This window comes from Cololabis saira, chromosome 18 (assembly GCF_033807715.1).
Source record: "Cololabis saira isolate AMF1-May2022 chromosome 18, fColSai1.1, whole genome shotgun sequence".
Classification (NCBI taxonomy): Eukaryota; Metazoa; Chordata; class Actinopteri; order Beloniformes; family Belonidae; genus Cololabis; species Cololabis saira.
The window spans coordinates 28,005,021-28,020,095 of record NC_084604.1 but is presented as its reverse complement, the minus strand read 5'-3'; the positions used below and the strand labels follow the sequence as shown (position 1 = coordinate 28,020,095).

General features: G+C 39.9%; 1 protein-coding gene across 2 annotated transcripts in view; it reads left to right on the top strand.

Annotated features, from left to right (window-relative positions):
• nbas (NBAS subunit of NRZ tethering complex) overlaps positions 1-15,075 on the top strand; it is a 194,915-nt gene that overhangs the window by 124,721 nt on the left and 55,119 nt on the right. For both annotated transcript variants that reach the window (XM_061746583.1, XM_061746582.1), the window contains exons 45-47: positions 7,427-7,767; positions 9,292-9,516; positions 12,206-12,408. In XM_061746583.1, coding sequence (XP_061602567.1) covers positions 7,427-7,767; positions 9,292-9,516; positions 12,206-12,408 — 769 coding nt within the window. The remainder of the gene's footprint in view (positions 1-7,426; positions 7,768-9,291; positions 9,517-12,205; positions 12,409-15,075) is intronic.

The following is a 15,075-nucleotide window of genomic DNA, read 5'->3' as shown; positions in this document are numbered from 1 at the left end:
ATTAAGATTAATTTAAATAAGCCATAATAACCATAATATTTTAAAATTTGACAGAATGCACTAATAAATAAAAGCACGGAAACAAGAGCGCCAGATCATAAAGTGCACAATAGAGACCAACAGCACATACACTCTCTCTCACTCTCATCACACATTCAAACACATACACATACAATACAAAGATAACAATCATCCTCATCAACCACACTCATAACCAGACGCATACACACACTCACATAATACTCAACAATGTGTGCAAACTTGCTTACTTAATAACCAGCGCTTTGACAAGCATGAGAATGTGTGAGGATTTGTACATAGAATAAGTTCTGTGGGAAGGACATTCCACTGACCCATGGCCACACAGGAAAAAGAAGAGCTGCCAAACTGAGTTCTACGTTGAGGAATACTACACTCACCCCTAGATTGCAACTTAGAATTATTATTTACCGTTTACAACATACAGAGGGGAGGACCATTAGACACACCAGTAGCAACCAATGTGGAAAAGTTTATAAAAATGTAGTAAGTCTTAAGAACAGTAGGCCTAAATACATGTTTTACAAACGTAAAATGACTTTAAGTTGTCTAGATGTGTCCACTTCCTGTGCAGGAAGTTGCTTCTGTCCTTTTGTGAAGTGAGGGATACGAAGGGATGCACCATAAACCGCAAGCCCGTCTCTGATGAGAAATCCTCCCCGTTCTGGCTTTGCTTTGTGTACATAGACACAGATGAAACAGAACCAGGACTACTAGAGTCCAATGACACGTCACCTGCAAAAATAAAACACAAAGACGTTTGTTTAGCCTAGCAAGCCACCAGCCGAATCCAAAGCCAGCTTATCAAACCGTAGCAGCATTTGATTATTATTCTACGTCATACAGACAATCACTAACGTAAACAAGGCTTTTCCGTTAAATCAAAGAGTAGATAGATAACCTGATATAAAGCAGGCGCTGCAGGCGCGAGTATTTTTCATTATGTCCTCATTCCAGTCCACACGTTTAATCGCCTGGAGCCACAAACGCTGCCGGTTGCATTGAAATGGTCGTGATCCTGTCGGAATCCTTTAAAACTCTAGTTCGTGGGTGGAATAGCGATTCATACAACCGTATATACAACAACCAGACATGTTGATGCTGGGAACAGTTTGTTAAATACCTGCTAACTAGTTGCTACGTCGTCTTTCAGTCACAACTGCTGGAGAACAACGCCGCTTCTTTTGCCAAAATGCGCACACAACATTATATGATGTAGCCTGAAAAAGGGTCTATTAATTGCAAAGCGCTCAACATCACTCCACTCCATAAAACCGGATGAACAGAGATGTGATCAAGTGGTTGAAAATGGAGCTGTTGTACTTTATTACTTTTTATTTAGGGAGATTTAAAACTGTACAACCAACATGATCTGTAGTAATTCATTCATAACACAGTGAGGCATTTGCTTTTCTTTCTCTGCTGGCATCAAGCTGCAGGCTTGCTTACAAGTTATTCTCACCTTTCACAACTGAACAACTTCACATATTTAGTTTTCATAAAGTAACTGACATTAATTGTAGCCCTGTGTAGGACAGAAACAGAACTGCCTCACAACTTCCTGCACACAGAGTCGCAGAATCGCGCCAAAATCAGATCAACAAGTTATAAAGTCTGCGAATGCTAATATTTATTTTTATCTCTGGCCATTTCTCATTGCGCTAGTCATACTTAATTAAGTCTTTCCTCCACAATACGGTGGACTGTATTGAATTCTTCCTCAGAGCGATTAGTTCATTCTTACCTTCAAATTGCTGCTGGTGCACATGCAATTCCCATCAGTACATCAATAGTTTTCACCTCAACTCTTCGGGCTGCGCTGAGATTGGATTGTATAATGCATATTTGAATAGTCTCCCTTTATTTGCTAAATTAGAGCTCTAAAACCTTTCTGAGCTGTTCCGGTCAGAAAAAAGAGGTCTGTGAGGTTTTATTGTTGTCAGAAATACGGGAATGTAGCAGGTGAGAGGGGTCTGAAGGATCTTTTTTGTATTTTTTAAACTGTCCAGCAGGAATGACCCAGGGTACTTATTGACCGGACACAGGTAGATGAAAGTCTGTGAGAAGTTGCCCTTTTTCCTCCTAGTTATAAGGTTTTGTCACACTGACTTTATAAATTGTTGCGAGACATGCTTAAAAGGTTGCAACCTGCAGCTCTGAACCTTTGCAATTTTCTAGAAGCTGAGTGTGTCATCCACAGTCATCACCAAAGAGGTACCTTGTTCCAGTAAGGCAGGCTACAATTCGACATGCACTGTTGCAGGAACGACTTTAGTAATTGATCAGCTGCACAGCTGCTGCAGCATATAGTCTAACAGATGCACCCAACCTGTAAATCAAATGGATTTATATTGTACTTGTACATCGTCTGACTTTGTGGCATAAACACTTACACACTTGGTATAGAATGTGTAAGTTCCTCTCTCTCCATCTTTCACCCACACCAACCCCTGAGACCCAACACCCATATCCACTCTTTCTGTTGTAAGACTGACACACAAACTGTTGCGATCTCTTCAGGGCGAGAAACTTTCAGCCAGGTATTATCCAACTCTGAAAGCAGCAGCATGTGCCAGTAAAGAGGCAGGTGCTGTGTGTTCAGCAGGATTTCAGACAGAGCACCAGGTGACTGTCTGAGTGGGCTCTCTTGAGGAAGAAGATGAGACGCTGGATGGAAGAGACAGCGGCAGAAAGAGGAGTAGGTGGGGCAAGGGTGAGACGGAGAACGAGAGTACATGTGTAAGTGCACGCAACTCTCATCTGCAGCTTAAGTGTCCGTCTGGTCCTGTCTGAAAATATTATGGGTGTTTGTGTGCTCAGTCTGGGGAGTTTTATGTGTGCGTGATTTTTGCGAGGGATTCCGAGCAGCAGAGCCATCCCTGAAGGCAGACCAGTATGAAATATTTAAAGCCCAGACAGACTGTGGTGTTGCCACAGTAATGTGTCTGTCTGATGGTGTCAGGACCGAGAGCGCATCGCTGGATCGCTCTATCTCAGGCAGAGACAAACGTATACTCACAAGCCCAAATATATTACTCAAGAAGTGCTGCACCAGTTTATAGGATGCACACAGAGTCCCAGCCAAACTGCAGAAGCTTGTAGACAAAGACAACAGACAGACAGAAAGACAGCGCTGTCACACACTCTCTTTTGCTGATGATGTGACGATATTTAAACACTATCTTCGGTGTACATTATAGTAAAGTGGCTTCATTGTTTGACTCAATTATGTCAAGAAAGAAACTGACAGGGTTAAAAATTAAAAAATGTGCTTGTAAAAAAACCGGAGGAAGTGAAAATGAAGTACAAAAAAGCAAAAATTTGAGTGTCAGGGCTGAAGCCTCGGCTTGTGAATGCCCCCCCCTTCTTACATTTCAAAATGTTTTTTGTCTGACATGTTTGAGACATTTTTCCTTGTATGAAATAAACACAAATGAATAATAGCTAACAACAAAAACAAAAAAATATGCACATATACATGCATAACTATCTGCTTATGACATACCTACACATACATCCATACATGTACATACATATATACAAGCACATTACATATCCACATACATATGTACACTACACATGCTTACACTTAAAGTACATACATGCATGTATCAGTACACACATATGTTAAAAAAAAGGATTACTTAAGTGTTTATCAAAATAATACTCAATGTACCCGTCCTTTTGTTTCCTTTCTTTATGACATCATTCCATTACCCGGGAACAAGTCTGTACTTATCCATCATCATGTCTTTATACCTTTTTTTAAAATTCAACACATTTTTGCTATATTTTAATTCTTCCGGTAATGCATTCCATAACCTCACGCCACAAACAGAAATGCACCTACTTTTCGCAACTGTATTCCAGATCGGTTGTTTCCAGTTGAATTGGCCTCTGAGGGCATAACCCCCCTCTCGCTCTCTAAACATGGTTTGTATGTTGGGAGGAAGTAGATTTTTTTTCTGGCTTTAAACATAAGCAAAGCTGTTTTCTGATCTACCAGGTCCATGAATTTGAGTGCTTTTGACTTGATGAATAATAAATTGGTGTGATCATAAAAACCAACATTATTCACGATTCGTATTGTTCTTTTCTGTATTGTGCAAACTGTCTGTAGTGTGGTCTTGCAAGCATTACCCCAGATTTCAGCACAATAAGTCAAGTAAGGTAGAATAAGCGTGCTGTATAGAGTATTCATAGATCTAAAGTTGAAAAAATGTCTGACTTTGCTCAATACTCCGATACTTCTGGAAATTTTTAATCTTACTTGGCTTACCTGTGGTTTCCAACTGAATTTATGGTCTATTAATATCCCCAAAAAGGTGTTCTCGTATACTCTTTCTAAATCAACTCTTTCTATTCTTAAACCTACCTGACCCAAATAAGTCAGATAAGTCAGATAAATAGGTGTTTAAGGTGTACAAGCTTTCACTGATGTACCACTTCCAGTCAGTAGCTCTCCTTAACTTCTGCGATGAAGGAGAGCAACTGGTGCAGGCTGCCATTGAGAATGTAATTGAGAATGAGCTTAATGGAAATTGTAAAGCAGAATATGAGATAAAAATTAACTAAACTAAACTGGATTCCAGTTTTCTGAAAAGTACTTTCCTCAAGCAGTCTAAAAGATATCGATTTGTGTGCAGGACAATGTTCCCTTTCACACATCTAAATGCTCCACTGCCTGAGTAGCCAGCAAAGGGCTCAAGGATGGCCAAATAATGACCAGGGCTTCTTTTTTTTATTTTGTTCCTTTTACATGATTTCATCCCTTTTAAGGGCTTCTGGGTCCTTCCCAGTTGTGAGTTTTTTAATCGTAGGACACCTCTTTGAAATGTAGGCTGAGGTTGTTGATCTTGAACTTAAGAACAGACACTCCTTGGACAGAAACCTTCTGACAGTTGAAAAGAAACATGAATAAAATGGGCCTCAGAAATTCTTTTGAAAGGTTTAAAATATTATGTTGTCATACTTATTTGTAACACTTCCAATGAGAAAAGTGTTTTTTTTCCCTACCCTGAGCATATCTAATTCTTCCCCGATAACTCCCCACACACATTTGTGTCATAGAAAGACAACAATTACTTTTCCTTTGTTAAACATTCATTTTAGAAGGTCGGTAATATTTTGGATTAAATATTTATTTAACAGTAAAATGAATACAGGTATCTGGCTAATTATACAAGTAACTGCAGTATTTGACCTTAGTAAGTGTTGAAATTTTACTTGACAGTGACTTCTGTGCTTTTGCAATAAAATTGGTCACTGTGTAAAATGTAAATAAAGACGGAATACAGTATTTGCAAATTTAAACAAAACAAAATACATGTTGTTCCCAATAGAACATTTTTATTTTTATTTTATTCCTATGCACAATGATAAAACAGTAATTATATTAACAATACAAGGACAAATAATTGTGCAGGAGAGGAAAAGAAGCCCGAAGGGCTTATAAAAAATCCTCCCCCTCAATACAAAATCAAAAAACAAATCAATCGAAAAAGAAAAGAAAGGAAAAAAGAAAAGGTACAGTTAGACTGTAAGTACGAAAAATAAGAAGCGCCCCAAACAATGTTGCAATATGTCAAGTGTGGATAAATTAGACTATAATATAATATCATGAGACAGGACTGATTAACTAAGAAAGAAACATAGAAAACATATTACAAATTGAAAGTGAGACATTTTACCATTTCCTGGAAAAAATATTTTCTTTTTAATTTGATGGCAGGATCGTGTCTTAAAAGACGGGACTGGACCATGTTTCCCTCTGTGAAACATTCCCTCCTCTTTTAACAACTGTTCACACAGACGTGGACAAATGTTTTGGTCCCCTTTCATGAATGAAAGGAAAAACTTATGGTCACTGAAACAACTTGAAACTGACAAATCTAATAATAGATAATAGTTTTGTAAAAATGTAATCATGGAAATTAGACATTGCTATTGAATTGTGGTTCAACGCAATAATTGAAAAAATAAATCAAATTAAAGCTGCAAGCAGCGATGAACGTGCCCTTGCACCCTTGTGTACGTTCAGGCGTGCTGCAGTGGAAGCGCTTGTATGACTTGCATGTAGATTCTTCAGGCCTGGACATTTAGCGGATGACACCAGCCACGACTCTATATGTCAAACCATTCAAAAGTTATGGCAGAAAGTAGGAACTATCAGATATTGACCAATCAGAAGAAGGGGCGGAGCTAATTTGCAGCAATTAAGGTGAAGGAGTCAAAACCGAGTCCGATGACACCACCCACGACTCTTTATGTCAAACCATTCAAAAGTTATTGCAGAAAATAGGATCTATCAAATATCCACCAATCAGACGAAGGGGGCGCTTTTTGGCGTCTCTCGTCGCCACGGTAACGCTTTTGACTGAAATACGGTCCTATTATTCTCTAATGTAGGATTCAAGCCGTGAAACAGTCCTTATTCTTTGTCATATTTCCAAGTTTCAAATGTTTTCATTTGGTGAAAGATCTGAATGACAAGGCCTTGGATGGGAGCATTTTATATTTTCTTTTCATTTGTGCAAATTGCCAGTTCCATAGACACTAATGCATGCGGTACCATCAGGGATGCAGGGTTTTAAACTGAGGGCTGACAGCAAGCTTCCCTTGTCCTCTTATGTACAGAAGACATGGCTTCTATGGTTAATATAAAGAATTTCAGATTTAAATTAACCAGACCACTGGACACTTTTCCACTGTAATTTTTTTTTCTTTGTCCCGTGCAGACAGATTTCTTCAGATTCTCTGAATCTTTTCATTTTGCTGTGTGCTAGAAAGGTTGGAGTATTTTTATTCTGAGGAGCATTGTTCTAAAGTTTTACATTTCAGGATGGGCAGATCTCTGAGTGTCTAATCTTCTTTAAGATGCTCCTTTCACAGCTTTTATATGTCGCTTACGAGTTGCCAGTTAACTTTATATGTTGTGAGATGTTCCTGCACACCATTTACTTGTCCAGCATGTTGTTATCCATGTCTCAACTCACTGAAATTGATGGAAGCAATGAGTTTCAGAAAGTTAATTTTATTAATAAAATGGTAAAATGTCTTGCTTTCAGCATTTAATGTTTTTTATGTATGTGAATAATACATGGACTAGTGAGATTTGAAAATCATTGCATTTTTTAATGATTTTTAATAAAAAAAATGGGTTTGTATGTTTCTTTGGATTACTGTCCCTTCTAGTAAAACCTTTAATATTTTTGCTCAAAAAGCACTGAATATTTGACAACTTGGAAAAGGGCTATAACCCATCATCTGCACATGGAAAACGTGAAGCCTCCAAGCATTTTTATTATGGGTTGGATGGAGAGGAGAAATTATTCATTTCAAAGTCTGTAATATGACATACATGTCTTTAATTCGTTCTTGCTGGCAGGTGTGAACTACAGAAAGCTCACCGATGAATCCTCTGATCCTTTGGCCACTCTGCAACCAGTTCTGACCAGTCAGAATGTGCTGTCCATTTCCAAACTTGCCAATCGCCTGCCTTTGCCCGGTGGCGGAGGAGCAACCGCCTCCCCCAGTGCAGTCCACGCAGTATGGCTGCAGAAAGTGTTTTGGAAAGGAGACCCACAGCTGCTGAAGAGACCGCCGCAGAGCAACCAGGACTACCTGCATGCTTACGACACCTGCGCCAAATACTTCGACCGAATCGTGCCAGCTGATGCCATCCACTTCCTGGATAGTATTACCTTCACTTCTGATGCAGCCGAAAATGTAAGTACGATTGAAATAACATGCCATTGTTTTTTTAATTATTATCTAAATTGCTGTGCAGGAGACTAAATTACTCTTTTGTCTGTTGCCGTCTCAGGTAGGAACTGTTGGTGGCTGGTTCCAGGCAGCCGCCCTGGCAGGGTTCACACCATACAATAGAAAACGATTGTGGGGATTTTCTTTGACTACATCAAAATGCCACATAGCTGGTCTGCTCCAATTCCTCCGGCTCAGTTTTCAAAATTTCGAAAGTCCGTTCCTAATTTTAGATACATTAATGTGCTGGCGTCAAAATAGGGGGGGGGGGGGGGGGCAGCAGCAAACACCTACCAGTCATGACTTGAAAATAGAAAAATATGAAATTTCCCTGGAAATGTCAGCCACATAATTACAACACTGTGAGTGATTGTCCTCCAGTGGAATCAAAGTGGCTCAGTGAACCTTATCAGCAGTGGGCCACCGTTCTTTCTTCCTTTTTCTTTCTTTTTTTATTGTTATTCATATTGGCACCATGCCATCACCCCTCTCCAGACCCCCAGACCCCCCACCGAACTCCCATTTTGGTCTTATTTTCCCTCTCCATCCCAGTGACACCGAGACGTAATTGATCCCTCTCTGCTTTACACCCAATTAAACTCCAATTCCCACCAGGCATCTGTTTTCCATCTGTGCTCTTTAACATCCAGATTACCTCTCAGGAACACACTGTCCTGGTCCCTCCACAGTCCTTCTCCTTCCTTTCTTCCCTTTCTTTTTGACATTCACCTTCTGCCAACAAGTGGGACTGTGCTTGACCTGTCAGTCCACTCATTGCACCCTTCAATGTTGCTTGATCGATTTCTTATAAGGCCAAGAGGTCAGATGGATGACTTAAACTTAGACCTCCTACTGGACATATTTTATGAAGGCGCCCCCTCAAAACATTGACTGACTGATTGATTTCATTTCTTATAGGCCAATCCCTTTGATAGACATAGACCTTCTTCCTCACCTTATAACTGACACATTTAACTTGTGTGCACTTGGATGTGGTTCTGTAGGTCACACACAGCTGCATTAATGTAATTACCGCAAGTTTGACACATTTGTGAAGTTCTCGCAGCCTGTGTCAAAATATCTAGCAGTTTTGACGGATAGATGTGTAAAGCCAAATGAATTCAAGTGTCACTCTTGGCATAAATGCGTGTGTGGCGCTTTGCCATCGCTTGTGTGGCTTCATGAAAGAGGGTAAAACCTCCTGCAGCCTAAGGGCCTCTCTTCTGGGTTGGAAGCAGTGATTTCTCTCTCTCTTCTTCATGCACATGCTTGTCATATGCACATGCTGCTCACGCTCCTTGTGCTTCTTTTGTCTTGATATGTTAGGTGATCTTTACCATGTTAAGTTTGAAGTGAATGTTTATAACATGTGCATGGCTCTCTCCATGTCTTTGCCCAGTTTGAACACAATCCTTCCCCTTAATTTGCTTATCATGCTTCTCTGGGTCGTTGTTCCTTACCCTTCCATCATTTCTATCCCCTATCCAGCTGAGCATTCAAGTGAGGTTGGAGGTGATAAAGCGAGCCACCAAAGCCCTGCGCCAGCTGGGCGAAAAGAGCAGGAAGATGGGACGCGATGGCGACGGAGAGCGGGAAGGGATGGACCCAGCAGGAATGACTTTTGATGAGGCCCTGGTGCACCTGCAGCAATCACAGGCTCACCTGGACACCCTAAGTCATGCCTTCATTCTGTCACTCAAAGACAGCCAGCAGGTAAACCCCATCTGCCATACACTAGAGCCCTTTTATTTTTGTGACGAGGAAAATTATCTGTTTAAAGACATTTACCCTGTGGATTAATATTAATGTGGCAAGCCAAGAAAAGTTCACTCCATTTCAGCATTGTCTAAAATGCGGAACTATTTTTGCTTGGAGGAACAGATATTTACATGATCTACAATATTCTGAAAAATTTGGCATCTCATTTGTATATTTTTCAGATAAAGGCACCAAAACAAGGTGGAAATGCATAAATGAGATATTTCTCTACAGCCAAATCTTGTTTGTCTGTATAATTTCACAATAACTCAGAATCTGCATTGACAAATGCGATAAAAAAGAGGGGAAAAAAAAAGAACTCCAATTGGGTTTTCGCCTAAAATAGCCCCAAAAGTAAGACAGTTGAGCTTCACTTGATGCAAGGACTTAATGATACAAGTAATGCAGAAAAGTAAGCAACAGACACTGAAACCCTTTGCATTAACCGATTAAATCTTTTGTAACTCGCAGACAAACGCTTGCACTTAATCACTCTCACTTGCTGCTCCTCGCCAGGAGGTCACCTTTGGTTGGACATACAGATGGTGTTTGTGCTTGTGTGTGTGTCGGTGTGTATTTTTAATTTTTTTTTTTTTTTGGGGTGGTTCTGCTCGGCTGAGCTCTTCCCATCCTCACTGTGACCAGTCAAGGGTATATTAATGTAAATCTATCGGCTGCTGTTTCAAATGAGCCCCAGCATATGGGCGTGTATGCAGCACATGCACCATGCTGTATCTCATTAAGCAAAGTCACACCGACTTAGCCCTTTCTCGCCCCACTGCGCCTGTGTGCGCGTGTGTAGACAGAGGACGTTATGATTTGGTGAGCCGAGTGTTGCTATGCGACCACAAGACTGCCATGAAAACTCATCTGACCAACACTCTATGCAAGTTGATATTTAGCCCCTGTTACTCCTGTGTTTTAAAGCTCGTACCTTCTTTTATAACGATAAAAATACGAACATTACAAGGTGAGTCACAGGTTCATGGGCGTACAGGTGTTGCATTCTCTGCTATGAAACTTGCTTTCTACAGGTAGAGATGAACCGATTGCATCCTTACAGCTAGATACAAAGGCAAAGGGCAGATAGATAGAGAAAGATAGTCAAAGTAGTTTTGTAGACTCTTTTTGGGGTCATTTATCATGTGTATGCAACCATCTGCTAACACAGGGGCACTGACCTGTCATAAGGTCAGCAAATTACATCCTGCAGATATTGTATATAGTTTAGCTGTATAGTGTTTTTCGAGACAGTGGATTCCAGTGCGGGTAAATAAAAAATATGACCTGCTGAATTTGTTTTGGGCAAATGAGTTTTGAAAACTGCAGCAGCCGAGCAAATCCTCTCCATCTCCACTGCTGTGACTAGAATTTAGTCAAAACACAATCAGTACAAATCTACCTCTCCCACCCATCCACAGAAACTACCTCTAGTACTCCCAGGCCAGCTTAGAGATATTGGCCCGCGCTGCACATAACTACAGCGCGCACCGGTGAATTTATATCCATATTATTTGCTCAAACCAGACTTGTGATACTGTCAAAGAAACAAGCTACTCTGCTGAATATCCTGCTGATCCTCCTTCGTCCTTAATCTCATGTGGACTGGAGCAGGGAATGATAAATTGAGAGCACAGTTTTATAACACACACTCTTGTCATCGTGTCCATTGCACCTAATTGCCGTATTACTAAAATCGCTACATTTTTTCATCAGACAGACTTCGCTTGCAGTGTTCCCCTGTACATCAGAGATCACAGTGAAGCCGGAGCAATAAGATATAATCAAAATATCACCCAGTCAGATACGCTTCGATTTGATCATATAAATGTCAGTATCCTGTCCTTAATAATTTCTATGAATTTTACAAGCTAGTAGAGCACCCTTTTATGGAATCCAACGCCAACACTCATCGTGCTTGAGTTTATCTACAGCTCTCTTAGAAACCAAAATAATCCTAATAAACGCTCAACACGACACAGTGTCATTGAATTAAGCTGAAGCACAATTGGTCAATTTGATGACTTTTTTTTGTTTAATGTTGTAATTCAACAAGCGTAAGAGTCCTGGTCTAGAGGTCTGAAAGCTCATACAAGTGTAGTTTATGAAATACAGAATATAAATCATGATTTACATGGTTTTTGTATTCAAATAGTAGTATTTATTAATTATTTATTATTATGTGACCTACAATAGACGGTTACAACCCTTTTTTTTAAGCCATGTTCACTAAACCAACTATCCACCTCAGCTCTTCCATGTGAGTATGACAAACAAAACATGAAAATAGGTTAATAAGATAATATCTGTTGAAAACCAAGGGGCTCTAATCCTTTGCAAAACATCTTTCTATGAGACATCACTCTTTCATATCCTTCCTTCCTCCGCTCTCTCAGTATTGTGTACACGGATGTTATTGTGCCTTTTTACCTTTTTCTTTTCTTCCCGTATTCAAAAAAAGTCCTGCTCCCAGACACTTTGAATTACTCTTTTTGCCACTATCTCATTATCAGTTCATGTCTCTATTGTATTTTTCTTAATACCTGCCTTTTTTTCTTTAACAAGGCCCTGAACTTGTTTTTTATTTCTTTTTCTATGGTAATTTCAATTGTTCTCCTTTTATTTTTTTTTTATCTTATTTCAGGAAAATCTGCAGCGCTACAGTCAACTCTATGATTTGTCTCGTTCTGAGAGGTCAAAGATTTGCGAGTTAGCTGTAGCCATGGCAACGGACGGACAGCCTTTGGAGCAGATTAGAGAGCTTCTGCGTGTGGCTGTCGGACCCCTCGACTTGTCGGTCAAAACTGTTCTCGAAGAGGCCGTTAAGGGAGTTGTGGTCGCTCTCAGGTACAGTAGTATCTCTCCTTAGTTTTCTGTCCATTTTTCCAAAGCTAGAACAGCTATTCAAGCACAAAAAAATCATCTATCTTCTTATCAGAATGTTCTTGATGAGGACTTTGTACTGCTGCAATTTCAAGCTGTTTTTCAAGCTTTTAAGTAGCTTCCTTCTGCTTTACTGTGCATGAACATTGACACACGGCTGCAGTCTGAAATTAGCTATGATGAATCATTTTGAAAGGTACACTTTTTTTGCTTTCTGCTAGAAAAAACTGTGACTCCAGCACCATGAGGCTCGCTCAGCTTAAAGTGTCTTTCTTTTAAACGTAATTGGCATGTTCTTTATGTAAATCAAAGCATTTGAATAAAGAACTTTACCTCAGGGCTTACAGGAGACAAAAATTCCTTTTTTTTTTTTTTATCTCAGCATTATTGTTGTGAAACGTAAGTTTTAATCAAAATTTGACCAAACTGCAAATGATACCTGAAAATGATTGAAATGATCAAAAATGAATAACTTCACAAAGTAAAACATATGCTATGCTGCACACATTTATTTGGGGCCCATAATATTGAAACTATATGCTCCATTTGGCCATTTCAACCCAAACCCACTTTGTGCAGAAGTAGCCAACTTGTATTCCATATGGGTCTCGCACTGACAGGCTCTCCGTTTGTTACCTACTACCTACTATTTCCGTCAGACTTGATTTGATTGCCATGAACAAGTTTTCGGTGAAATTGTATCCAAATCTAGTCTTGTAACTTTTACAGCAGTATTGTTAAAAGCCTTCTGCTTCCCTAAACTTTATTGATGATGAGCATTCCAGTTTGGCACTCTCCAAGTGCTTGGGCATGGAGTCACAAACATTATTCTTCATTATGACTCCCTAAGTACAAAGTACTTTCGGTTTGAAAGCCTTTAAGAAGAGCTTCTCCCTCTTCGGTTGTTTAAATAACGGTGATAACTGAACTCTTTGGGAAAGAGACTGAACCCCCAAATTTACTTTGAAATGCATGAACAAAAGACTACATCCTGTATGTAAATTGCTCATATATGTATGATAGGAAACACTGTGCATGTTTGATTGAATACACAAAACAGAAACACATACTTAAGTGCGTCATAGAAGTAAAACAAGGTTACAAAAGGGTATATAAATACAGTCCATTTACAATTTAGTGTGGACCATTTCACATGATTCACTTCCTAAGTGTAGACCTTGTAGCTCTCATAAAAATAAAGTGCAGGACTGAATTTTTAATTGCTATGAGAATATTATTGTCAGAAACCTTTTTATTTTACACCCTCCTCTTCGGATCTCAATTCAATGTACCTTCTGCCACTTTTTTTATAGTAACACATTGCCGAACAGTATCATCTGCATATGTCTGTTTTACACCCTTTTTTTTTTTAATTATGCAACTTTATTTATGCAGAAATACAGATTTTTCTTTTTTCTTTTGTGACTGTCTAGAATAAGTGTAACCAAACAGCAGGCTTTGGATGATGCCACCCAAACAAACCACCTACAGTCTGATCTTTGTTTCTTGTTATCTGAAAATATATACAGTATATCGGTCCACCTTGTGCTCGGCAAGTTGGTTGGAACATGGTGTCAGAACAAATGTCTGAAGCGTTAAACCGAATGCTACAGAAGCTGCCTGTGGGAGTGGGGCTCACAGCATTGAAAAGGAACGATGATTCATGCTGAAATGTCTGCAGAGTCCCTGGATTTAGGAGCTCTGGCAAATACACAGATGTTGTATGAGTCAGTGTGCAAAAAACTGCATATGGTTATTTGTAAGGATGGTTAAAAACAAAAAACCAAACCAAATGTGATTTTAATGGGCATTGACCTCAAAAGGAGGACAGCTCTTCTTTTTTTACCCCTTTTTGCCCTGGGAAGCGCGTTTCCACGTTCTGGTGGACCGGTTGAGCTGTGTTTCCCTGACAGAAGCAGATATCACCGGTTCATCTGACTGGCTCGATGAATGAGCAGCAATCACCTTGATTATATTCCCGCCTCATTTCCGACTTTTTTATGGCTGTTCAATGGTGCACGGTGCAGATAAATGGCACCTGCATTTACACACCGCCAGGAAATACTTGTGCACGCGAAACGGAGCCTTACTCATTTGTATTCATGTGCGCATTCAGGCACTCTCTGTAATGAACGCACACACACACACACACACACACACACACACACACACACACACTGCCTGGCATGGAGACGTTCATCCCTTTTTCTCTGATTCATTATCTTCTTATAATTAATGCAGCCTGATACAGCTGTTCTCCTCTAGATCTCTTTCACACTCTCACATACACACCCACATAAAGTTGATGCATGTGTGTGTTCCGTGTGTTGGGTTTAAGACTGTACACAGCTTTACTGTATGTATTCACTGGAGGCTCACTTCCTTTTCAACATGGAACTCTGCTTTCTTGAATAGGATTATACCTTCACACACCGACTCTGTGTGCGTGTGCGTGCGTCCATTGTTGCAGAGCTTCATGAAGCATCGTGTATGGCAGTTATGAATGAGCCACTCTTGTTTTTGGCTCTCTCAAAAAGCCTTCGTTCTGGTGCAGCAGGCATACCTGGGCCTCACGCTAATGGCCATCTTTTGTATCTGTCATAACTGCTCTGTGTTTGTGTGCGTTTTTGA